At 40.0% G+C, this 26660-nt stretch overlaps 2 protein-coding genes across 6 annotated transcripts in view; one reads left to right on the top strand and one right to left on the bottom strand.

The window, feature by feature from the left end:
* Window positions 1-7859, top strand: part of JARID2 (jumonji and AT-rich interaction domain containing 2) — a 211872-nt gene extending 204013 nt beyond the window's left edge. For all 3 annotated transcript variants that reach the window (XM_066188926.1, XM_066188936.1, XM_066188916.1), the window contains exons 15-18: window positions 2122-2252; window positions 4331-4514; window positions 6042-6149; window positions 6846-7859. In XM_066188926.1, coding sequence (XP_066045023.1) covers window positions 2122-2252; window positions 4331-4514; window positions 6042-6149; window positions 6846-7022 — 600 coding nt within the window. In that variant the 3' untranslated portion in view covers window positions 7023-7859. The remainder of the gene's footprint in view (window positions 1-2121; window positions 2253-4330; window positions 4515-6041; window positions 6150-6845) is intronic.
* Window positions 7860-7953: 94 nt separating this feature from the next.
* The window catches only part of DTNBP1 (dystrobrevin binding protein 1), a 65203-nt gene continuing 46496 nt past the window's right edge, over window positions 7954-26660 (bottom strand). For 2 of the 3 annotated variants that reach the window (XM_066188949.1, XM_066188959.1), the window contains exons 8-10: window positions 14735-14890; window positions 12737-12880; window positions 7954-10356 (exon numbers count right to left, since the gene is read on the bottom strand). In XM_066188949.1, coding sequence (XP_066045046.1) covers window positions 10109-10356; window positions 12737-12880; window positions 14735-14890 — 548 coding nt within the window. In that variant the 3' untranslated portion in view covers window positions 7954-10108. The remainder of the gene's footprint in view (window positions 10357-12736; window positions 12881-14734; window positions 14891-26660) is intronic. The other variant, XM_066188967.1, reaches the window with a different exon arrangement.

Raw genomic sequence — 26660 nt, 5'->3', positions numbered from 1 at the left:
GAAAAGGCTCTTAAAATTAATTGAGAGGTGAAGTTCACACACCAAAAAAATAACTGATTTAAAGAAAAGCAGAGGATGGCAGTTTTTATCATGAAAGGAGGAGGACTCTTTCTGCTACTAGCACATTTTAATGTATCCATAAATAACCTAGGAAGGGAAGTTAATAGCAAAACTAATCCTTTATGCTGAGGATATTAATGGTAATGGCAGCAAAAATTGCAGCTATGAAGTGTTACAGAAAGATTTCATGATACCGAGTGATCCAAGTGAGAAAATGGTAGATGAAGTTCACTGTTGATAATGTTAAATTTAAATTTAAAAACATAATCCTGATGTGGCAGATAGAGAGATGGGTTCTGAATGATGGGCTCTTGCTACTGTGAAAAAAGGTCTTCGGATTCCTATGGAGCCGTCAGTCAAGTGCTCTGGAGTGGCGTAACAAAAATACATTGAATGTTAAGAATTACAAGGAGAGAATAGATAACGAAGCAGAAACTGCTCTGGCACTGTGTAGTCTTGGTGGTTTGTGCAGTTCGGAGCCCCTAATTGCAGGAGGAATATAGGGGAACTAGAAAAAGCAGAGCAGAGATCAATGGTTAAAATTATTAAAAACCCTCTGCATTAAATGCAAGAGTACTACTCAGCCTGGAAAATGAATGACCAAGAGATGTATGTGAGAGCAAGAGAGATCACAAGTGCCAGGCTGATGGTAATTATAATGTGAATGTTCACTGACTTCTATGACATTGAAAAATGTGTCACTAAAAGAAATAATCAGGCAACAGTACAGGTCTGTTGTAAAATACTTACCTGTGTATTTCAGTACTGTATGGAAGAGAGAAATGTACATAGGTTCAGAAATTCAGATAAATGCAGAGATACAGCAAGTTCTGCTAAACCCAGCTCAGGCTCAGGGTGTCCCTGAGCTGTCCCCCAGCTGGAACCAACCCTGCTTTCTTCACCCACCACCCACTGTGGCCTTTTATCCTAGCTGTGTGTGTTGCCTGTGCAGGATTTTTCCTTGGATTTGAGTCTGTTCTTGTGTATGCAGCCTCAGACTAAGCAAACCTAACATGGAAAAATCTTCCCATACCACTCTTAACAGTGCAGCTGTCTCCTAACTGTGCAGCTGTTGCAACCCCATGCAGGGTCTAGCAGAGCGAAGAGTTTCCGAAGAACACTTTTCTTAACCTCTGAACCTCTTGGGAACCCTTTCTGGTCAGCAAAGGCTGCTATTCCATTTTATGTGATAGTTATCACTTAAATGCACGCAATTGGTGTTATTAAAAATGATTACTTTTATGATAATATTGGTTGTGAAAAGCACCCAGACCATGTAATTATGATTACAGAACAGGGTGAAAAAAAATTAAGGTAAAAAATAAAATCTTTGGGGTTATGTGTGCTGAGTAGGTATTTGGCAGGTTTAAGCACTAACCAGAAATGTCACCCTCACGTTGCAGTCCAGCGTTAGCTCATTTGAACTCTGCTGACTCAGCATAAGCCAAAACAAATGTCTGCAGCTACTGGGAAAATGCTGCACTTTTCCCACCTGCACATTAGATCAAGGAATTTGCCTACCTAAGAATTATCAAAAGGGTTTCAGCTACCAAAATAATTTGGTTTGTACTGAGTGAAAAACATAACTTTAAAAGCTTTCTCACATAGGGGAACCAGTAACAGGCAGAACTGCACCCCCCTCTTTTGCCTGTTGTCTCTTTTCCCTGGCATCTGCCCATTCTGCGAGGTTTTTCTATGTTTTAAAAAATGTGAAATAACATCTGTCCTGGGTTTCAAGCAGGTCATATGTATAGATCTTACACTGTTTGTACTCTGAGCCATCCAGTATTACTGAGCTTGAGTGATGGTGTTGCTTCTCTTGGCCTCCACAGGAAAAATTAATTTTTAGGGAGAGAAATTTGAGGGGCTTTGAACATAAACACTTTGTTTAACTGGGACTATGGAAAGATTTTACTTGTGGTTGTTTTAAAAGGCTTTTTTTTTTTTGCTTCAGTTTATTAGTATCAGTAATATTAGTTAATGAAGTTTTGATTAACTCTTGGTAACATTTTATTTTCAAATTTGCTCGGGAATTAATGTGGCAATTTCCTCCTGTCCCAGGAAATGAAGCGGCGCCGTATAGCCAAACCATTTTCAATGGAAAAGTTGCTTTATCAGATTGCAACAGCAGAAGCAAAAAAAGAAAACGGACCGACTCTGAGTACGATATCATCACTCCTGGGAGAGCTCAGGTAACGACTTGGGGGCCTGCTCACCTCTTTTGTTTTCATTGACAGCCTCGAGGGGTGGATGACGTAAGTAACCCATGCAGACACACCTTGCCCATACTTATCCAAGCAAAAGCCCAGCAGATGTACCTGAAGACAGGCACCCACGGCAGAAGCAGCTTCCTTGGCTGTAGCTGATGTGACAGTGCCCATGGTTAGGAGGTCTTAACTCTTAAGAATTCCCTACTTCAGACACCTTAAAAGAATTGAAACTGCAGTTGGCACTTCATTTTTATTTTGTTAATTCTTGGTGCTGAGAGTTGAGATTTCCTGACACGATTATGTGAACTGAGTGGTGCCAAGTGGTCAAACACCTTCCTTGAGTTTTTCAACCTCTTGGCATCAGTAGTCACTGTCAATCCATGTCTGTAGTGGATTTTGCATCAGGAACCCTTGTCTTCAGTATCAAGACTGTTACACTACAGGTGCAAAAAGTCCTTTGTTTACAGAAAGTTGTCTTGGTTTTAAATAGTGAGTAAGAGAGCAGTTGTGCATGCATGGTAACACATCTGGTGTTAGAACTCCAGAATTTTAAAGAATAAAAGCTTCACACTCCTTTTGCTCTGCAGTATTAAGGACACATGTTCAGGGTTTCTCTTAAGATAGGTGAGAAAAGAAAATATAATGTTGCCTGGCTTCCTGTGTAATGATCTTCTCTTTTGTTCCCTACCATGTAGTTGCTACCTATCTTTCAAGTTTGTGACAACTGATACTCGAGATGTCAAGAAAGTTTTGATGAATGGAGTCTACAAACTGTATTTAACTAACTAGCATGTTCATTTGGAAAATTTCCAGTGACATATTGAAGGGGAAAAGAGCCTATGTGTTGTTTAGTGTTCAGAAAGAAATGCAAAGAGGTGTGCTGACTGTTTTACCTGCAGGTGGCTCCCCTGTGGGAATAACCACTTTCAAGTGCCTTTTTTTTTCCCCTTGAAGAGGAAGTCTGCAAGTACAAAAGGCAAAACAAATGTTGTGTTTGCTCTTAGACCATCACATCGACCTTTATCAGAGTGGTTCTCAAACTTGTTCTTATGCATAGGTTGGAATTCACTGGAGGATATGGATCCTTCCTGTTGCTGCTTATAGGAAACAAAAGCCCAAACAACAAAATCTAAAAAAATAAAATTAAAAAAAAAAAAAGAGAAAAAGAAAAAGCCATCTGAAGTACCTTACTGTACCATATTTTTTTTCCTTTGTTTTGTTTTGCTTGTTTGTTGTGTCTCTTGCTGCCTCTTCTCCTGATCTGCCTTGGTTGCTCAGTTTGCCCGTGCCATTTGCTTAGCTTGGCTCTCCACTCATCTTCAGCTGTGTCTGGTGGTGCACTTTTTTTATCCTCCCCTTCCATCTGCTCGGCTCACTCCACACTTGCCGTCTTCCACTCAGCTCCAACCCAACCTGCTTTCCTAAAGCTGTAGAGTTCAGCACAGGAGGTATTGTCCCCCTTAGAGATGCTGCGGGTGAAGGGCAGCCAGAGGGCTTGGTGGTTGTTCTTAATTGACATCTCCTTCTTTTTCCCTGGGTGTACAGCAAGATCTTCGTCTTTTGGCACAATCACTTGCCCTGCTCCCCCTTTCCTGCCTGAAGCACCTTATGGCAGCAGGTCCTTGGTTCATCTCTGCCTCCTGATGAAGGGGCTGTTACTCCTGACAGCAAAGGCTCCTCTTCCTCAAGGTGGCTTTTGGCAACTTCAGGAATGACATTCATGTTAGCCACAGCTCCCGTCTCTCCACACGGCTCAAGCAACTATCGACCTCCAGGAAGTCCTCGGCAGTCCCCACTTCTCTGTGGAGCAGTTTGAGAACCATTGGCTTGATACAGTGGTCGCTGTTAAAATCCAGAGATAGCTTTTGCAATTAGGCAGCATTTTACCGGGTGCTGGCGGTGTCTGCCATGCTTAGGGAATGGCACCAACCTCCGAGAGCACTTGGGGCTTCGCTGTGTGGAGCTCAGGTTTCAGTGATGAGCGTGGTAAAGGGGTGACTGTGTGTGACTCTGTGGTGGCTGGAGACAGTGCCAGTGTCTGACTGTGCCCCCGTTCACAGGGACACGGAGCTGAGGCAGCGGCGGCAGCTGTATGAGGCCGGTCTGCACTCCTCGGCGCGCTACGGCAGCCACGACAGCAGCAGCACCAGCGTGGATGGCAAGAAAAAGCCTCGAAAGTGGTTGCAGTTAGAAACGTCAGAGAGGAGGTGTCAGATTTGTCAACACCTGTGCTATCTTTCCATGGTGGGTACAATCCTTTACCACTCCTGGGGTACTGTCCCTCTGCTCTAGCATTCCAGGGATCCATAGGCATTTGAGAGACAGCACATGGCCACAGAGCCACGTCCTGCACTCCGTGCAAGACACAGAGGTGTTGATGTAGCATTTACTGCCTTGGCCAGTGGTGACAGAAGACAACAGTGTCAGCTGCCTTTCCACCCTGCCAGAATGGATGGCTGAGAGCCCTCAGACACCTATGAGATGTTTGCACAGCACTAGCAGGGCTAACAAAGACACCTGCAGGTTGCCAGCAGCAGTAAGTTGTGGCAGAGCAGCTCTCAGGATAAGCTACAGCTGAGACACATGCCATGAGCCTCAGGCATGCAGCCACAGCCTGTGCTGAGACAATGTCCCTGCAAGCCAAATTGCAGGGGAGATGTATCCCATCCATCAAGCTGTTTGCCAGCCTGTCCAAAAACATTCCATAAACTTCTTTTAAGAGAGAATTGCCTACTGGCTTTTGAAGGTGTGCTGGCCACTGCAGTGATGCTTCCAGGCTTAGAGCTGTATGCAGAACACCTACAAACACAGCAATGTCATTAAAAATACCAGAAGCCCCTCCCACAACCTTATATACCATTTAATCCCAAGAACAGATACTCAGATAAACATAATGCAGTGCATGTGAGTCCTTTTGGTTTGGGAGTTCTTTTTCTCTGTCATCTTTTGGGGATTTTTTTGATTATAGATGTTAGATTTTTAATGGAAATGAAATGTAACTGCATATAATCAGATGTAGCTGTTTCCCTTCCCAGGATAAAATACACTTAAGTTTACACATTTCTTTAGCCCATTTTTTAAGTAGCATTAGTTTGAAGTAACTTCATAATGACTTTATTTGGAAAAAAAATACAAACCAGAACCTCTTAATTCTGGTCCATTTGCTCTGGAGTAAGTTTAATCATGGGAAGGATTTTTCCACGGCACTCTTTAACAGTAGTTGGGGACAAAAAAAAACAACTTGGTTGTGAAATTCCAAGCTGAGTATGCAGGCCTGGCAGGCAGCCAGCTGAGTAAATGTGACCTCTGCTGAACAAGACAGTAGCTGAGGAATCCTGTGGCTAAGCTGATTACATCCATGTTCAAGACAGCATTTTAAGTAATGGGAAACTACTCCTTACAGGAAATCTTTAGGACTGCATAAGAGATGGTAATAAATGCATATACTGTTTGACTTAGCCCTCATTACTATTGGTGGGGAGTTTTTATGTTTGGGTTTTTAAAAATTATATATAATAATTATATTAATTATATATTAATTTTTAAAAAATTATATTATATGTAAAATTACATACATATTTGTCAACATTACACTCAAAAAGAGATCGATTCTTTCTACTTACTACACATCCTGAATGATTTCACAAGGTGCTTTACACCTCCTTCCCCTACCGTGCAGTAAAATCCAGGTGTAGTAATTCAGGCCGTAATGGAATACTGTGTGGAGTTTGGAGCTTAACCTGCACTTCTCCCCCCTGCTCTTTTATGTAGGTTGTACAGGAGAATGAAAATGTTGTCTTCTGCTTGGAGTGTGCCCTGCGGCACGTGGAGAAGCAGAAGTCGTGCCGGGGGCTGAAGATGATGTACCGCTACGATGAGGTGAGTGTGACACCACCCTGGGCCACTTAACTTTGCCTTTGTCCTACTGAGGCCTCAGGAAAATGATCTTGGGTTTGGGGTTTGTTTTGTTTTTGATGTGGGAAGAAGGTGCTTTATTATGATTTAAGTAAAAAAAGAAACCAAAGGGAACATGATGACACAGATGAAACCTGAAGCATAAATTGCATGAATATGTGCCACAGAACATAAGAAGCCACTTAATGCTTCGGCATGGAACATGAGGCTTTGCTTTCACTGGTTATGTTATGGTAACTTCTGTACTTTGGAATACCTTCCCTCTGTTGGTAACTGGAAGTTCAGCAGGCTTATTCCAGTCCAGCATGAGCATCCTGTAGGGCAGACTTGCAGAGCACGTGCAGATGAGAGGTGTACTAATGGCTCCAAGCAAATGTGATAATGAATAATCCCAGAATTTAAGATGGAGATTTAGGACTGTGCCTGGGTTCTGGGCTGAGGCTCCATTTCTTTTCCTGTGAGGGGACTCAGCCCCAAAGGTAAATAGCAGAGCAGTGGAAAAAATGACATGTCAGTTCTTGAAGAGCAGCACTGGGTACAAGCAGCTGTTTAAGATGGACTTCCCAGCATTTCTGAGCACTCCATTGCTGTCCTGTTCAAGTGACTCTGGAGGAAGAGCAGATTCTAATCTATGTCTTGTTTTTCCCGCTTCCTGAACAGGAACAAATAATCAGTCTTGTCAATCAAATCTGTGGAAAAGTATCTGGTAAAAACGGCAGCATTGAGAACTGTATCAGCAAGCCTACACCAAAAAGAGGACCTCGTAAGAGAGCGACAGTGGACGTGCCATCATCTAGGCTTTCATCCTCCAGTTCATCCAAAAGTGCTTCAAGTTAATCCTGAAGATGCCAACACTCTCATTTTGTCAATTTATATATATTTTTTGTAATTATTATACCATAGTTTGGAGTACTTGCTGTAGAATACAAGCTGTCTTTGCACTAGCTCTAAAGAAGATTTTCTTCTGGTTTTAGAGAACTAATTTTGTTTTAGCATTAAACTGTTGAAATTTTTTTTTTTTGTACTTAGAATAGATAGATACAGCAGTCTGATTTTTTTAAACTGCCGTATGTTCACTGTTTTAAAACCGGCAAGGGGCTGATAAAATATTAATTTGTATTGTCCCTATGGCTGAAAAAATAAAAAGCCTTTTGGTAACTGTGAAAAAAGGCTTTTAACCCATTTTTTGAATAGGTTAAAGTTTGATGTGTTTTATAATTTGTTCTCCAGTCACGTGAGCAGATTTTTCTAGAGAGAAAAGGGATAGGAGACAAAAACTTGAAAGAAATTGCTTTACTTTGGCTGTCTTTTATTCTGTCACAGCAAGATGAGTTTTGTAATTTTTTAAATTGGAGAATACACACTTTCTTTGGGAGGTTATGGCAGCTGAAGATGGACTTTGTTTCCTAACTGTAGGCAAAAGGAGGAGATTTGGAGTATGTTCTCTTTTACCAGCACATCACTATGCATCTGTTTTGAGGGGGAAAAATAAAACCTTTAAAAAAAAACTTAAAAAAAAATAATAAAAAAAAAAAAATAAAAAAAAAGGAGGAAAAAAGACTGCCTGCCTTGAGGAGTTACGTGAGGGAAAACTGTGCCTGATTTCATTAGGAAATCCATTCTGTTATTTTTTGGTGCTGTTGGCTACTTTATCAAAAACCCTTCAATAGCATCCTTTAAAAAAAAAAAAAAAGAAAAAAGTGATTGAAGCCATAAGTGCTTCTTTTGTCATAGACGTGCAATCTTTCTAACATTCCATTTCCATTCCACTGCTGTTTTTCACACCTTTACACAGTCAAGCATTAATTTTTGTTTTGAATTTGTTTCATTATATGATCACATTTAGAGCCACTAGCAAGTCTGCATATTTCTTTTGAATGTGAAAATGCATTTGCTTTCATCTTGTCTATTTTTTCTCTTCATGTTGTAACAAAAATCACACCTTTTGTACATATGCCTGTAAATTTTTTTAAATACTTGAGCCTTTTCTTGGGGTGGGGGGAGGGATGGCAAAGAGACAAGATGAAGAAAAGCCTTACGTTTCACTTTCTTCATCGGTTGGATTGGATGCTTACAGGGTTTTTCTTGTAACATTTATAAGTGCTGCTTACATCACTGAACAACAACAAAAAATAATAATGGAGTAGCTGTTGCCCTTTTCTGGTTGTGTGTACAGTATGTGTGGAATAAAAAAGGGAAAATGTTTTCACAAACTGTTTTGTTTCGTAATTGAATTCAACAATACCGTAGCTACCCATATTGCACTGAGCTTGCCAGTGGTGACTGTCAGGAAAGTCCTATAATACAATTTGTTGGTTGTTGTTGCAGAAGACTGAACTGTTTTGGAATATTTAACAATAACATAAACAGAGTCAAGTGTTTTCAAATGTGGTTGTCTGGTTTTTATGGCCTTGCTGTGTACTTTTCCCTCTTGACAGTAAACTTCTGACTATGGCTTACAGTTTGACATTTAATTTATTAGCGCTGCTCTGCTCTCTTTCCTTGTAAGGAAAGACTTCATGTTGTTTATTGCCAGTTTTTTGTTTACTTTCCAGGTTTGTACTACGAGGTTTAATAAAAAAAACAAAACTTTTTTGGACATTTTGTCTGTCTTCTGGAAAGCAAGAGAGTAAAGGAAACTCCTTCAAGATAAATTTCTTTCAACAGCTGCCTTGTTGAATAGTAAATCTCTAACTGTAGGTAGGGAGCTTCCAGCCTTCATTTCCCAGAGAGGCGTCAGGAGACACTTTGTCAGCTAACAAGAGAATCCTTAAGGAAACTGGCCCCTGCCCAGCTGGCAAGCAGCAAAGAGATACCTCCTTCCCAGCTATTGGCTTTGTCAGGGCAGGTCGTTGGAAGGGATCTATGTCACAGCTCATCCTTTTACTTACGCTGTTTCTGATTACACTCCTTCCCTCAGTTCAGGAAGAGCAGGAGCCAGGAGCCTTCTCAAAGGAGAGCAGATCCCTGAAAATAGAGCATGAGACTTGACAAGCAACAGGTGTTAGACATGGTCAGATCTCAAGTTCAGAGAGAAAAATGACTGCAGAGAAAACGGGAATGAGATGATGCCTGTAGGTCCTGAGGTTTCTAAAATACATGCACTTAATTAATAATTAACTCAGGTTTATCTCCCTAGTGTAGTCAAACAGATGTTACCATGGAAAAACACATGACAATGGTGGTCCTAATAACCCTTTCTTTTCCTGAGTTAGGCTCCTCTGTTCAGTTGTCATGGATAAAATACCTGGGTAATCAAGTAAAAGACATGGTTGGGATAGAAATTCTTTATTTTATCTCGAAAGAGGAGTAAGTACACAAAGCTAAGATACCTGCTCCACAAGGAGTGCAACATTTCCATATGCATCTCTCCTCCTCCTTGCATTCTTATTTTTTCCTTAACACCTATAACTAAGTTGGTCCTGAATAAGAAGTGTGAGAACAGTAGACATTGCTGCGTTAGTAGACAAAGGCAGGAGGCAGACAGTAGGTAGTAAAGAGTAGAAAATAACTTTTCATTTTGGTTTGGATCCTAAATTTTCAGTTGCAGCAGCTGAAAACATGCAAGGAACAATTTGGGTTCAGTATTACACATCAACTCTTAAGTACTTCCAATCAGCCATTTAAAGGTTCGTGGTCAAAGTAACTTCTACCTTTCCCCTTAAATTCTCTTATACATAGTATATACAACAGTTTTACTGCTCCCCTGAGCCCCAAGACTACTGTTAAAGTGTGTGTGCTTTAGGCATAATTTTTTCTTTAAAAACCAACCTCCACGTGACTGGCAATTTTGTAAAAAGGCAGTATTACTAAGTAAAAAGATCTGGCTGTTATGCTTGGTTAGCAAATTGTTACACAGGCAAGCTCTTCATTCACTTGTTCATTCATTCAGAAGTCATTCTTAAAGGATATGATTTTAAGATTCAAATAGTTTGAGAGTCACTTTCATCACTGCCATCTGAAGCACCCTTTCTCTCAGTTACAGCAGCAAGGGCAGTGTCCACTTGAACCTCCTCTTCGTCAGACTGAACAACAGGGGACTCTCCCTCGCTTGCGTCCTGGCTGGCGGAGTCGGTGCAGGTCGAGGACAGGGAACAGAGTTTCTGCCGTAACTCGGACTGGCTCGGCACCTGGAGACTGATCTCGTTCACATAGGTGTTGGAGTCAGGCCCTGAGAGTTGGGAAAATAACAACAACAGCCACAGTCAAGCTCTGGCTCAGCAGGGGGACTGAGAAGTCAATAGATTAACATCAGCTCAGCGCTGGTTAGGGAGTCACTTGCAGGTTTTTCCTTCTTTTGCAAGACACTGAGAGGAAAGCCCCCAATAAATTCAGTGTAACAGAACTAACAAATTGGAAATTTAAAACCAAACAAACAACTAGGAAGCAGGCAATAACAGTCATCAATGGTTTTGACTAAAAATGAAGATTCAATAGCAAAACCAATTCAGAATGAAAGCAATCCTTTGGTAGAGCTATACCACAGCTCAAGTGCACAGGAGTGGGATTTTAAGACTGCTTCCTCCATATCCTGCGCAAAAAAAGACTTATAAGCGAGTTCAGTGTAACAGCGTTCACTTGCAATTTGAGAGTTCAGGTTTCAAAATTAGATCCTCTTCCCTGGACAGTTCCTAACAGCAAAAAAGTTAAAATGAGGAAACATCAGAACTATGTGATCTGCCAAAGAAAGCCATTTTTTCCTTCTCTCCTATACCTAACAATTGTTTCTCCATATTCAGAGCATTCAGCTTCAGCTGGTGAGGAACTTTAGTGAGAAAATTCTCTTAAAAATTTTATTAAAAAGTTTTTCAGAAGGGTCAGATGGATATGAGCTACACCTTACCCCTGCTCAGACTGTTTGCAGAGCAGTTCAAATTGTCTATGCCTGCTCCTCAAGTACCTGAGTTATATTTTATCACTAGAAATTTTAGAGAGCCTGCCTTATGTGGTGTACACCAGCATGCATTAGTTCAATTAGAACAATACATAGAGGAGAAATTTTCAGGAATGATAGAGCTAACTCAGTTTTGCAGTTCAACTTACTGTCATGAAATGTTGCAAAGCCAATGTCCAAAAGCTGGCAATGTTTATAGCAAGGCAAATTTGGAAACATTTCAGTGTCTTGAGCTGATTCTCATTTTTACCAGTTATTTTAAAAACTTACCTGTATTTTCTGGTGGTCAGCCCAATTGTCAAACCAACCTTGCCCTGACAAACCCATTCTCCAATGACAGCAAAATGAAGAGTTAGCTTTAAGCCATTTAATTTTTCTGAGAATGAAGACTCTTGCACATTTGGTTTGATACTAGGGTGGCAGGTTCTTAAAGCAAGCACAAAAATCCCCTAATCAGAGGAAAATAAAATGTTTGGAACCACAAGAGCAAGATTCATGAGACTTACACTGCAGTAAAGTTGCAGTGCTGGAACATTGTTACAGCACAGGTACATTATATTGCAGTGGATGTCCACGTACAGACATTGTACATACATGCTGTAATATTTAGATTACAGCATAAAATAAAGAATGTATTTTTTTCAAAAACTAATGCATTTATCTACTTAGTTAAAGTAGTTTCTGCACCTCCTTAGAAAATCCAGCTGAGACTGTTTGCTGTGAAGACACGAAGCTTCTTAGTCCAACATCTGCCAAACAGCCAGCAAGGGGAAAACAGTCCTAGATTCTGCAGTTACTGGCAAGCTCAAATGATGATCAGCTTTAATAATGTACGAAGTGGATGCCTATCCAAAACCATCCATCTCAATCCAGTTTTTGCAATGAAACACAAAAACTTAAAACCTTTAGTAGTCAAGTGTGCCTTGACCATTTACCACAAGTAATATTTTTCATGTTCACAGCAGGTGTTAATCATCTCTACCATAGGGAGTGCTGTAAGTACTTCTATAAAAAATATTTCAATCTATTTTAAGAAGAAATCAAAAGGACCTTTAAAGGACCTTCATCATCTCCCACAAGAAAAATCATTTTGGCTCTTTCAAGGAAAGACATTTTAGCACTTAAGTTTTTAACTAGGAAAACACTTCAATGGTAGCTTAAAGATCTAGTATTGAGACACAAATTCTCAGCATATATGTGAACTGCTGGGTTTAACCTTGTCTCTCAGTATCTCTCACTGAAGATCTTGCACCTGGTCCAAGTTTGACAAGCAACATTCTGGACAAATTCTAAGCAATAACTATTAAAAGCCTAATTAGTGCGAGTTTTCTGTTGATGTTTGTCCAAATGTCCTCTATTAACAGTATATTGGGAAAAATCTCCTCAAGCCAGTATGTAACCCATCCCCTAGCCAGACTGTGATGAATACAAAGGGAAGCTGCAGTAAGAAGAATTAGATTGTCTGGAAATATCACATAGGTTTGCAGCAACTCCCTTGTATAGCAGCTAAATGTTAAAGTTTCGAGAAGCACTGAAGAAGAACAGTCAATCTGCATCAAGTGTGACGTTTTATGAGATAACAGCACCCATTACAAATGAGAGCAGTTCTGGTGGTTTATCACTGTCCCTAAGCAGGCTGTCAGTACAAGTTCCATACCCAGCATGGGAGACAGCACATTATTGTCTTCACTTCCTGAGTTTAAAAAGACGTCGAGTGCTTCCTGGTCAGACATGTCCATTAAGTCCATCTGCTCCAGCATGTCCACATTCACCTCCATGGAAGACATACTTCCAATCGGCTCTGCAGGAGAAACAGGGCAATGAGTGAACACAAGGCTCCTGAGGCTGCTGTCATTGCCTGCATCAGCAATAATTACACTTAGGAATGGAAGGAGCCCACCCAGAGGAGCTGCTCAGCAGCAACCTCAGCCCAAATCCAAGAGCACTCTGTGCAATCTTTGTTGTGAAACTAACATCCATTACTGCTTTTGTAAACCAAAACATTTTTAGCAGCAGTATTTATAGCAATAACCTTCTCAGAAATAAGCTGAGATGGGACTCAGGCCCAAAGATTGAAACTTTCCATTCTGGAACACTCCTTTTCAATTTTCTCAACCAAAAGTCTTTCTGGAGAAAAACAAACACATTTAAGAAGACAGTCACTAACTGTCAATATACAAGGGACGCAGAAATTCAGAAACCAGGATTAATGTTAACAGAAAGCAGCTGTTCTTCTTCTCTCAGTTAACCTAAGAAATTACAGTAGTCTGTAAAACCCAGGCTTATGCCCAGTACCTTCTCTAAGCACGGGTATTTCACATTATTAATTACTCAAGCAAATTATTTATTACTGACAATACAATACTGACAATTTGCAAGGGAAGTAAATACTTGGATGAGCAGCTTCTTCCTTAAACAGCAAAACATGCAAACAGGAAACAAGTAAGTTCAGGGCCACTCAGATTTAGGTCCAGCTGCTGCGTAACATCAAATTATTACAATGAACAGTTTACTTGTTTTTCTAAATTTAACAATTACATTATTGAAAGCCTTCACAGGTGAACTGAGATAAAATTCTGTAATTTGACTGGGGGATTTATTTTTTCCAATATGCTATAGCTCTGCTGTTTTACATGTACTGCAGGTCCAAATCTTTCATTAAAAGAGTTTCTTTGATATACTCGGGTTCCACATTATCCTAAAAAGCTGAAGTTCCAAATCTTAGGCAGCCTAACACTCTAACAGAGCTGTGTGTCCACTACCAGCCCATGACAATGTCCATTTTTAGTCCAAAAGACAGCATATTACAGAAAGCAAGAGACTAAAACTCAGTTCCTGCCCTGGCTGTGGATTTAGATTTACATATCCCACCTCTCCTTAGCCACCCATGCAGAGCATCTTGCAGGTGAGTATTTATAGCACTCATGCAGAGAAATGGAAACCTTGGACTGTATTCCCTGCTTTGACATTACAAATGATAGCAGAACTGCACTTGGAGCAGGGACAGAATATCTACATTTTTTTCTGCCACATGAATGCCTAACTTCCCACTGGCTTCCTTACTGGTCCAACAATCCCTGCATTTTGGCCTAACAGATGGAAACCTCCAATTCCCTGTAATCTCTGGCATCCTTGTGCTTTAACCAGCCCAGAGATGCCAGACGTGTCATTTCATAAAAAGGAGAGCACTTCACATGACCTCCTGTGTCCTGATCACAGCCAGTGGGAATAGCTGCCACCTGGGAAGTGCTCAGAAATGCTACACTGAGCTTTTCTCTGCACTTTGCAAAGTTTTCTGAGGGATCTCCCTGCCAAATGACAATCCCACGTTTTTGAACTCCAGTGGACAAAGCAGCTGCCTCCATCCATATTTTTACATAGATGCACTCCTCAGCTGCAGAGAAAAATGCTGTTCCAGATGTAGTTTGGCGCTCTGCATTTCCTCAGACAAGGAGCAGAGCCTGACTAATCTTCTAAGGTATCCAGTACTCCTGGGACACAAAGGTGTGTTTAAAAGGCTTATCTTAAGTTCCAATTCTACTGAGGAAAAACTTGGACATTTTTGCTGTGCTTCCTCTGTAAGCACTGCTGGCTCTGCCTGCTAAACAATGCTCTCCAAGTTACGAGTTTGTGCAAAAGGGATTTTACAACTTGCCTCTCCTCTCTGCTATCTGCAAGTATCCTGTGGAAAGGTATTGCTCCATGTCCTGCTGGAAGGCTTCTTCAAAGAACTTCTGGCGCTCCTTTAGCTTCATCTGCTGGGTGTGCTCCATGTCCAAAACCTTCTGTGCATGTTCAGCATCAAGTTCAGCTGAGCATAAAACAAACAGAAAATCAGGTGTATAAGGTGTATCCCCCCACTCTCAGCATTTAAAACCTACAGAACCAGTGCAATACATTCTGACAGGCTGTTACTACAGGCTGTTAACACAGCCTGCAATAAAAGGCGGTGTCTGTGCTTTGCTACTGTATTTTAAAGCAGGATAGGAATACCATATTAGGCACATAACCTTCACATTAAAGTGATATCATAACTATTTATCTTGAGGCAAGATGCAAATATAAACAGGAACACCTGAGAGCACTGTCCATCAACAACTGGGATTTTAGAATTCGGCCAAAAAAACCTCACGTAATGATGCTTCTGCAGTCATGTGCACCTAGTGCACACAAAAGCAACACTATTCATTTGAATATTGCTGCATATTTCCATCACAATGCAAGTGGCAAGATACCTACGTGTACTTATAGGTACATACATATAAATACACATATATAACATATGTGTGTGTGTGCACGCATGTCTGCCTGAGACTCTGGCTTTGCCAGCCTCCAGACAGAATGGAAAAATTCCTTGAGGAATCCTATACGTATGTGCAGCAAAGGAAATGTTAGACAGAATATCATTAGAAGAATTCCTTCCTCTCTGTTTCGCTCTACACTGGACAGAGGAGAAAAGAATTGTGCTGTTTATTGCAGAATAACATCTTCTAGAATAAAAAGATGTAGTTGCTATTGAAGTGCTGTCTGCAGCCAGACTGTTAGAATATGCTTCAGAAAAATAGCTTTTTAGGAGGAATATATAACCTGGAACCCTTTCCCCGGAGTTCTCTGTTCACTTTTCTGGTCTCATGAGCGCTCTGCTTACAATAAAAAAGGAATTTTCCAGCTGAGCTACTGATGGAAAGGACGGGGGTGGCCAGAAGAGCTGCTGGTCTGTTCCGTTCTGCCCATTGGGGAAAGCTCCAACAAATACCACTGGGTGAAAAATGTCCAAGCTTTCACATGCCAGACAGACACAGCTGGAATATGGCATCCATGTGGATAAATGCTGGGGGAGCATAAGGTTTTCTAGGACAAGCATTGTGTCAGTCTTCCAGGAAAAATGTTATGTTAATGATATTCTACAGCATGGACATTCATTAAAAGCATTTACTATCATGGAGATTAATGCCCAAATGCAGAACATGTTTTATTAAACCAGGCAAAATATCAGAGAGCAGTTAATTCACTCTGTTGCCTGCATCAAGGTCACAGATCATACACAGAAGCAACTGAACTGTGGTAGATGCCAAAAGAAGCCAGGAAACTGGACTGACACACCAGATATTCATTAAAACATCAGTAAATAAGCAGAAATCTTTCTTGTAGGAGATTTCAGAAGTAAAACATCAGTGTATAAAAAGGAAAGCATCTTCCCTGAAGGCAACGTGTCTTTATTATCAATTACACTGTGGTGTACGATGACTCTGTGTCCCCTGGAGCAAGTCCTTTACTGCAGTCCTGGATGATGAGCAATTATTAATAACATTGTCTATGATGCAGAAATGCTATTCAATTGTAATAATAAAAGCCAGCGGCTCTCACTGACAATGGGAATTTTCTGTCTCTCTCATAATATATTCTGACAGTTTTGCACTCTAGATTGGAAATCTGGGATATTTTTAACCCCAAAACAGAGATGGCATCCAAGTGACATGAGACTGATACAATCTCTTTATTGACATTGAGCTCTTTATTTTTAACTTTTGCCTAAAATGTCCTGTAAACTGTTGAAATTGTAACTGGCCAGAGCTGAATGGCAACAGCTGCCTGCTGTGCTGGCATGTTCCACAGGAAACTGTAAATACCGTGAGCTGAAGAGCTGTCATGGACTTGCTCTCCAAAGTCAGATAGAGAGTTAACATCTAGAACCTTGCTGCACGATTTCACGCCCTGCCAGGTGTAATAAGAGGTGCTTGGCTAAGCAAAACCAAACTGCTGCATTTGGGGTTTCTGTTTGTTGTCAGAAATGCTAAGGATGGGAGGTGAAGCCAACAGTCAAGCATGAAACCAAAGAAAACAGGTGTATTGTTTCATTCACAGAGCTACTCAGAATAACATTTTCCCTAAGCCAAATGTAGTTTATAAAACACCAGAGACAGAACCAAAGTTGTTCCAAGAAAGACAAAAGATAAGCCATCATACACTGCTCATATGAATTCCTCCCAGGATGCAAACTGAGACTTGGCACACTTAAAATACTATTGCATTTTTCCTTTCACCCTAAAATTGTACTTTTCAGTTAGCAATGGCACCTATTTCTCTATCACACCGTAGTGCACAGGAAAGAAAAAAGACAGACTACACAGAAAATGCTAATTCATAATTAGATGCACACATACAGGAGTTGCCACAATAACCCAAATAAAAGATGACTAATTCCCCACCAGCTATGACTTTTAAGAGAACAGACACTAAAAGTAGGCAATTTTTTTTTTTTCCAAAAAAGTGAACACTTGAGGGCTGAGGCACAGCCTTCTGCACCACATCCAGGAACAGCCTCACGGCTCATCCTGCTCACCTCAGGGTACAACCCGCAGCCTGACTCCCCTGCCCCATATCTTCACTGTTTGAACCAGACACCAGGAGAATCCAAACTCCAAAGGAACAAATGACAGTAGCTTGTAATCATAAACCTCAAGTGTAGAGAACACCATTTCCTGATATCACTCCTAGGCCTGACTGACACTTCCTACAAATAAAAATTCTGCTGCAGTACCTGGAGTCTCTATCCAACTAACAAAGTAACCATTTTATGATTAAATCTAAAACATTTTCGAGCTATGCACAAGAGATTTCCCAAATAAGTTGGAAGAATGACTGAAAAAAAAAATTAAAATAATCAGAACCAAAACCACTGTCTGTTTACATGGCTAGCACATCCCTTAGACCCAACATGAAACACGTCAAGCTGTCACAATGGATGCCTTTTTGGTGCTTTCATACACAACCAGTTTACTTCCCTTCAACTAATTTATTATGTAACTTTTTATCTCATGTGAAGTAGAACACATAAATGCATCTGGTCTAAAGACAGAAAGACACAGAGAGCACAAAAAAATGCCCCTTTTTCCTCCCTCTACAGTTCATTTGCTTTTTGTAGACTCTTCCAACCAGACCATAAAATGCATGCACACATTCTTTGTGGGTTTTTTTGCATTTGCGACAGATATCAAAGTTTCAAGCAGCCCCTCACTGAATTCACTGCTGGTTTTTGATGTTCCTCCTGTGCTGGGAGAGCTTGAAACCGGACACGGCATGAAGACACGCTGGGTATAGGATAATCCCTCCCCTTGAACTCCTGGCCACGTTCCCATTCACACGGCCCAGGGTGCTGTGCCCTTCCCTGCTGCCAGATGTGCTGCAGGCTGGCACCCAGCTCACTGCCTACTGGACCTCCAGGGCTTTTCCACAGAGCCGGGGTCATCTCCAAGCTCGGTGCCAGAGCCCTCCATCTCCCTCCTCTGGGACAGAGCTGTGGCTTCTGGTCCCAGCCCCCAGGTAGGGAATGAGCCACAAAGCACCACCCTCCCACCCAGCCTGTCATTTGTCCGCCTTGCTGCCCATCCATCCAGACTGTAACATCATCACTCGGCTGCGGGAACACCGTGTGAGATTGTCAAAACCTATCAGTAGGCTGGCTACTCACTGAACAACCAAAATCCTTCAAAAATCACAACAATAAAATCATAAAAGCAGACAGTAGAAGGCAGATAGGCAAGCAGCTTTTTGAGTGGATTATGACTGAGCAACTCATACTGCAAACTGCCTTGTTACAGACCTTTGCAACTAAAAATATCAAAGCAAGACACCAGGGAGTGCTTCCAACAATGCAGTTTTCCTCAAAAACATTTAAATTATTTTTGACAGACTTTAGAATACATGTTGATGCTATAAGGGAGGATGTGCAGAGCACTCCTGCACTATAATCGGCTGACAGGTGGGGAGAGTGGTGGCAAAACTCGGGGGGGCAAATGTAAAATAAGTGATCTAGGTGCACACAGTCTTTCTTCCAAAGAAGAGTGAATGTTTCCATTTTCCAAGTGAAACTGCAAGTCCTAGGTGTTTTTAACCTCTTATTTAACAGTCACTTCACAAAGCAATTTGTTTTTACTAAAGATATATTCAAGTAATTACAATCAAAAAAATTAAGTCCTGATTCACCAGAATGTGAAGTCAGGATTTCACTCAATGACAGAAAGATCATCTGTGTTTGAAAAAATAAACACTGTTCCAAATGAGATTTACTGTCTGACAACTCCCAAGAGCCTGCATTTTCATGAACAAATGTTTTAATAAAATTACATTAAAAAGTCAGTCATTAAAAATGACTGTACATATTCCTTGATAGTATCTAACTAGGGTTTTTATAGATTGCATCAGAATATGAAAACTCCAAGTAGCCCACAAACAATCTAGCCAAGAAGAAAAGCAGAGGTTTTACCATTGCAGAGAGAATATTTTTAACATTTCCCAGCAAGCAGTTTCAGCAAGTTGGCTTACCTTAAAAATTCTCTTTAAACAAACCAAAAAAAAAAAAAAAGGGCTTACTTGAAATCCTTGCAATATAAAGGATAAGCTTAAATAAATATCAGAACAAATCACAGAAAATAGGTGCCTGTGTACGCCAGGATTCCAGTTACTAATGCAGCACCTGGAGGAAGAGGCAGCTTCCGACCAGTGTGAAAGGAAACAGCTTGGGAAAAGGTTTCCACAGAACTCCAAACTTTATCTGGCTACCAGGAAATCATCATAGTTAAGAGACACTAAAAATATGCTCCACCAAAGAGCAAATGCGCAAATTGAATTCTAAAAATGTAAATACATCTTGGATTAAAAAAAAAAAATAAAAATCACATTTGTGATTAAAAATTCACCAGGCTGAGGGGACTGCTCTGCAAGGTGGCCCACAGCATCATAATGGATTGTCACTTTAGAACTAGATTTGCTGTGGTTCAGAAACAGCAAAAATGCTTTTAGCCCAGTTCATCTGTCACTAAAAACATCCCAAAACCTGAGTGCATTTGCCTATCTCTCAATTTTTTAAAAAAATGAAGAGCAGACATTTTTATGCCTGCAAATGTGGTAAGCAGAACGACTTCAGAATCATTTTAATTGGTTTTAACTATAGTCAAAATCACCATGTATACTGTTCTATGGCAGATTAAGGGTGGGGTTTTTCCATACTTGCTTCATGTCATGCAAAGCGTGGAAATCATACCGCAAAAGCTTTGGAGGGGGATTCTCTCCTTCAAGGTACAAGCCTGACTACTCCTGGGTTAACAAATCTGCAGTCTACCATCTTCTGTTTTTCTGGTTCAATGTCCTTTATGGTCATTGGTGTTCAATGACAGTACTTGTCTTTCTATAAGACAGAATTCAGCAATATGATTTCGGTGGGATATGAGTACCACAAGCCTTCCTCAGCTGACACCAGGACAGGCTCTGATAGCAAGAGGGTCTTCTACCTCCCTGATTTATCCTTTAGTCAGATTCCTACCCAAGTGAAAGAGAATAAAAAGTGACTTGCAAGGGAAGGAGAGAAGGATAACATTAAGCTGAACCTCCTTCATGCAGAAAGTAACAAAAAAAAAGGCAAGAAAAAAAAAGGCAAGCACCTGAGTTCACACTCTTCATTCCTGCCTCCCTATAAACCTGCCATTTAAAGTTTGTAAGAACACTAATTTAGTTAGTGAGCTGCAAAATATGTATCTCCACTATAAATAAGCCTGACAATGTCACATGCACCTTCAGTACATTTAAGTTTATTTGTGAGGATGATCTGCCTTTAAAATTTAGACATACACTGCTGAAATATCCCACTATGACAGAAATGGTACCTGAAAACAGCTCAAATGATTCAGCACAATTCTACTATCATGAAATGCAGTATTTAATGCATATGCTCTCCAATTACTGTTTTTTCAGCCTTACCTCAAAAATACTAATTTTCAAATGGAAAAACTAATCGATAGGAAATCAAAACCCAAAGTACTTAAAATACAAACCACGGCACAGCAGAACTCTATTTGTGTTTCCAAAGGTCCATGAAACTGTCCCAAATAAGATTAATACCATCCCATTGTCAGAGTACAAATTGATCTATTGAACAATTTAATGACTATTCTCCATTCCAAAAAGATAACCACTCTTGCTTTGGAATTAGAAGGCTTTTCTTGCTGCTACAAGAATAGTGCCAATCTTAACCTTTGCACAGCTGTGAGCTATTTGCCTTCTAGATCAAATCATGTGCATGTGCAAGACATGTAAATTAATGATGAGATACTGTCCTGCTGTCACAACACATTGTGCTCAGGTTGAAAACACAGGTTCCACAACGTGGCAAATCAGTTGGCAGGTATCAGCTTTTACTTGTCCTCAAGAATAACACCCAACACCAAACTCCTGCTGCAGTGGAACTACTCTTTGCCCAAACTATAACCATTTCAGACACACAGAACAACACCATTCAGCGCTGAACTAAATTGTTTTGCCTCAAAAAGTGAAGGCAAAAGCATTTTTGCCTTCTTCCCTAATAACTAAAACAAAATAAGGATTTCACTCCATAAACTGCTTTCAGAACAACCAGCTTTATGACTGAACATGCAATTTCTACCTCTTACTTCGGAGGGAGGGGCAGATCCTGTTGAACAGTCCTAGAGGCCTTCAGAGCCAAAAGGCTCTGAAGATTTATATGCTTGAGCTGCAGATTTATAGTCTCAATAAGTTCAGTCCAACCTCACCTACTTTACATTTACAGAGAAAAATTTTAGACGCGAGGGGGGATTTTGGTTTTTTGGAAGACATTTTAATACAAGTCTTATATTAACATGACCAATAACTGCTAAATCAGAACAGGAAACAAAACAAAAGGAAAACCTATCTTTTACATAACAATTATGTCACTAGTTGAAAGAGAATTTGATTTTTTCATATGCTTGGTAAAGCATTTTGTATTTATTATGTAGACTATATGTGGTAACAGATGACAGAAACATATCACAGAATGAATTCTAGATAAAATGTTTGAGCTGGAAGGGACCTCAGACATCATCTCGTTCCAATCATCTGCCACAACCTTCCACTAGACCAGGTTACTCAGAGCTCCATCCAACCTGGCCTTGAACACTTCCAAGGAACAGGCATTTGCAACTTCCCTAGGCAACTTATTCCAGTGTCTCACCACCCTTGCAGTAAAGAATTCTTCCCTAACGTCAAATCTAAACCTACTCTCTTTCAGTTTGAATCCATTGCTCCTTGTCCTGCCACTACAACATCCTCTTGCAGAAAAGTCACTCCTCATCTTTCTCACCTCATCTTTCCTGTAGGCTCCCTCCAGGTACTGGAAGGCCCAAGGGCCTTCTCGTTCCCAGGCTGAACAATCCCAATTCTATTTGTCTTTCCGAGTAGGGGAGGTGCTCCCTCCCTCCAAATCTTGGTGGCCTCCTCTGGACTTAGAAAGAAATTACTTCCTTCTTTCTATTTTAAGCTAATTAACAGGTGAGAAACTGTTCAAATTAAAACTAAATATTCACACAGTTAGAACTGGAGGACCACCAGTGAAATAACACTCCCATAGGTAGAAGAAGCCTTTTTGCTTATGCTGAAATTTCCTATGCAGAAATATTTTTAAAAGACCATAAGCCAATCATTATACCAGTAGCACACACAACATGCTTGAAATATGTATTTTTTCTTGACAACTCAGTCTATTTCCTATTCAATTTCTGTCAAAACAATTTCTCCAATGCAAGCAAAAAAATTTGCTATTCATTCATGCAATTAATGATGAGCTTATTTCTTAGAAAAAGAACCATTAGATAACAAATCTAGTCCAGTTCAACACTGTTTGGTTAACATCCCAGATGAATCACACTACAGATTTTCTTTAGAAATTCTAGTGATGAGCAAACACTTTTGTTTGATATCATTAGTGAAACAATATCTGAAATAGCATTCCCTCTAACAAACCCGCATCCAGGAGCATCCAAACACGAGGGGACTGATTTGCTAACAGACAGCTATTAGAGATGTGTTACCAGCTGAGGAATTTTAAATTACATACAGTCCTCCATATTCATTACACACAGAGTATGAGTTATGACAGACCAGGTTATTTTAAAAATCCCTATTTATTCTCAAATGCAAAGATGCCATCGTTCTTTTTAAAAAAGGAACACGCACCAGTGCTATTTGCTAGTAAAGCCAATTTGCAACATTAGCAATTACATGTCTTTTCCATACTTTTTGTAACACTGTAAGATAGATCTCTGCAAGCTACATTGCAACAGTCTCTCATAAAAGTGTTTTTCAATTAATGGGTTGCTTCTAAATTCCGCCAATTGGACCTTAACAATTATACAGGCACAATAAAAGGAAGACAACCAAAACAAAAATTGTACTATATTTCAAACAGAACAACCTGGATGCACAAAAAGCCATATTTTCAGAATATATGACTATATTTTCACAGTTAAAATGCCTCGTTTTCTCCTATGGAAAGGCATTATGTAACAAAAAACAGGGCATCTGACACTAAGTGCAGAAATATTCACAGTGTGTTTTTTCCACTGAACATTTTTATCTTTAAAATTAAAATGTGAAAAACAGTTTAGTTAGCACATGGGCTGTGATTCAGAGGTAAGGCAATATTCAGTGTGTCAGTTCTAAAGAAAGGACATTGAGTTTTAAATTTTTAATGAAACCTTTTCAGCTTTCTCCCATGCATTTAGTTTTCATATACTCACAACCATTCCACTTGCTTCTTCATTTTTTCACAGAATATTAAATGGTCTATAGCTCAGAAATAACAGACCATAACAAAAAAAGCAGCCCTGACAGAACTTCCAACTTGCAAAATATTAGCTGTCATTAAATAGGTCAATTAAAAGAATAAAATTCTTTTGATAAACTTGAAAAATATTTGAGATAAATCTTCTGAAGGGGGAAAAAACCACAGTCTTGAAAGATGATCTGCTCCCACTGGCTTGCTGACTTATTTCTGTGCCATCTTCCAAACTGTTCAAACTTGCAATACAGAAGGTAGACTAAAGGTCACTTTTATCTACAGTGTCAGAGCCCTTCCACATTTTTACTGCCAAATCAGAACAGCTTCTGCAACTTTGACATGTCTATTTGCTTTCTAAAGGATTTAAGGACAAACCTTGAGGAGCAAACCATACAACGTGGGCACATGGTAAGAAAACCAAAACCCTTCCTTCTTCACAGTGTGTAAACTACAACAGGAAAGCATATGGCTGGCTTCACTTTATTCTTTTGTTCAACCCTGAGGAATGTCTCATGCTCTAAATCTCACAGGATTACAGGTGGTAGCCAACATTTGCTACGAATAAGAAGGAAAGCTACCAGGTCTCAACATACCAGCAGTTTTCAAATTTTTCCTCTGACATGCAAGTTTTACCATGCTTTGTCTTTAAAGACAACCAGAATAACCTAGTGCATCAACACTGGCAAAGTCAAGGCAGACCACCACTAAACCAAACAATAAATCTCATTTTTTGGTACTAGATCAAACTAGCACTGCCACACCAAGGAAGCACGGGTGGCTGGGAACAAAAACAATTCTTCTAGACCCAGCAGTTCCAAAAAGGAAACCCTTCTGGAGGTGCATGTTTGACTGTTTTTATGGAGGATCAGCCACCATCTGTCCTCCTGAAGCTGGCACAGAACTGACATCAGGTGTAAAACCAGCAGCCACCACATTGCCAGGTCCAGCTAAAGCTGCAACAGCAAACATGTTCGCTCAAAACTATTTTTGCTGTTTAGTCATTAATTCATCAATGGCAGCACTAGGCACGAATTAACAGTATAATTTCAACCTTGTGCTTATTCTGGTTTAGCTTGCAGTAACAGATATATTGATTATAAAATTTACTACTAAAATCAAACTGATTTCAACAATGACATAATATTTTAAGTACTGGAGTAGACTGGTTTAAAGGTAGTACAAAAACCGGTAGGTCTTTTCTCACATGTGCCATATCTAAGATCTTAACATCATAAGGTTAACAGATTATTTTAAATAAATAATTTAATACCTAGAGATTAACAGACTGATGGAAATAATTAGAGTAATTTATTAGCATTGAATACATCTAGACAAGTTCCACCGATTAACATAACTAACCAGGTCACCCGTACCCTCAAAGAAAGAGTACAAAGAAACAGCTAAGACTTTTGTCATATTTGATGTTTAGTTTACACCTGCTTTTCATTGAGAGGAATCATTACCACTAAAACAGGACAAAAATTCCTAGGTCTCTCAGTTACTTAACATCTCCATGAATATATGCAACAAAAAAAGAGACACACATGCAGCAAGGAAGAGGGTGGAGCAGATGGGTGATGTTACTGATGCTTCAGTGGAGCATTAAACACAAGAAATATGAAAGGAGATACAAAGGAAGAGAAATGAGGATAGGGCAGAAGGAGAGGGGAAGGGCAACTGACAGATTTCCCAAAAGAGATAACAAATGAGATATGACCCTTCATCCTGGATTTCTCCAGCCTGGTAGAGATTAAACAAGTTGTGGGGAGAAAAACAATACTAACTGGGAGGAAGAAATTTAAAACAGAGGCAGAGAAGGCTTTGCCTTATTGAAACCAAACACCACAAACAAAAAGCCAGTACAATAAAATTGGCCTACTGAAGCTACTCTGACAGACAAAATCCCAAGAGGCTGCAGGAACAATGGCATTTGAGTGAGGAAGCACATCCTGCTTTGTGATGGACAGTGACTAAACCCCATGCCTACAGTGAAAAGGACCTGACAGATGACACCTAGGATACAGTATCTTATTTGAGCAAACAAAGAAAATCCACCTAAAGGATGCACAGACAAAGTGACAGTGAGGAGTGAATAAAAAGCAGAAACTCAGGAAGCTGATAAAAGCACTTACAAGGGGGAAGGGAAAAAAACAAGGGGATTGACTGAAGAGGGAAGTCAGTGTAATTAGGACTGTGAAACCTGTAAAATACACTTCCTGTGAGATTATTCTTTTCAATATACACAGCTGTTTGAAATTTCTCTCAGCTTTTCCTCCCCCACCTTCTTTTTTTCCAGCACAGGGATGCTACACAAGACTTCAGCATCTCCTGCCACACCTTGGGACAGCAAGCACTGACCTGTGCCTGTGCTGCAGTAGAGTATAAGATGAGGAATTAATTTCCCCAACATCTGTATCAATCAACTTCTGCCATTTGTAAGCCCCTTAAAAACATTCACCTTTAGGCTAGCTAAAAATACAGAACATTTAATTTATATGTTTTCCTTAACTCTTGAATATGTATAAGGCCTTGTTAACCTAATTTTTGATTTTGTTCTTCAGAGTAATTTAGCACTAATTAGTTACAAGTACTTTAAACCTCACAAAATGCATGCACATTTCCTCCACAGGGCAAACATCCAGCTGATCTCTGAAAAAGTTAAATTTCCTAACTCCCGCTCTCTCTCTCTAAAGAGCACCTATCTACTAGGTATCATTCTCTGTAGCAACAAAAAAATCACACATTGTATCTCTACAACAGATATAGCCACCAATACCTGGACCAATTCAAAGAGACCCTACAGCATAGTGATTCTGAACTAGGAAGTGGAAGTGCTAAGTTTTGAAGCATTAGGATCAACTATAAGCAGAAGTGTACTGACCCTACTCAGTGCCCGTTTTTTCCTCTTTCACATCTAAGCTTGAATAATGTGCTGCTTGAAATCTGAACATAAACTAATTTTAGAGGAGGG

This window comes from Chamaea fasciata, unplaced genomic scaffold, assembly GCF_029207755.1.
Source record: "Chamaea fasciata isolate MVZ Bird 193981 ecotype frontalis unplaced genomic scaffold, bChaFas1.0.hap1 SCAF_1, whole genome shotgun sequence".
NCBI classification, from domain to species: Eukaryota; Metazoa; Chordata; class Aves; order Passeriformes; family Sylviidae; genus Chamaea; species Chamaea fasciata.
This window is presented reverse-complemented; position numbering and strand designations above follow the sequence as displayed.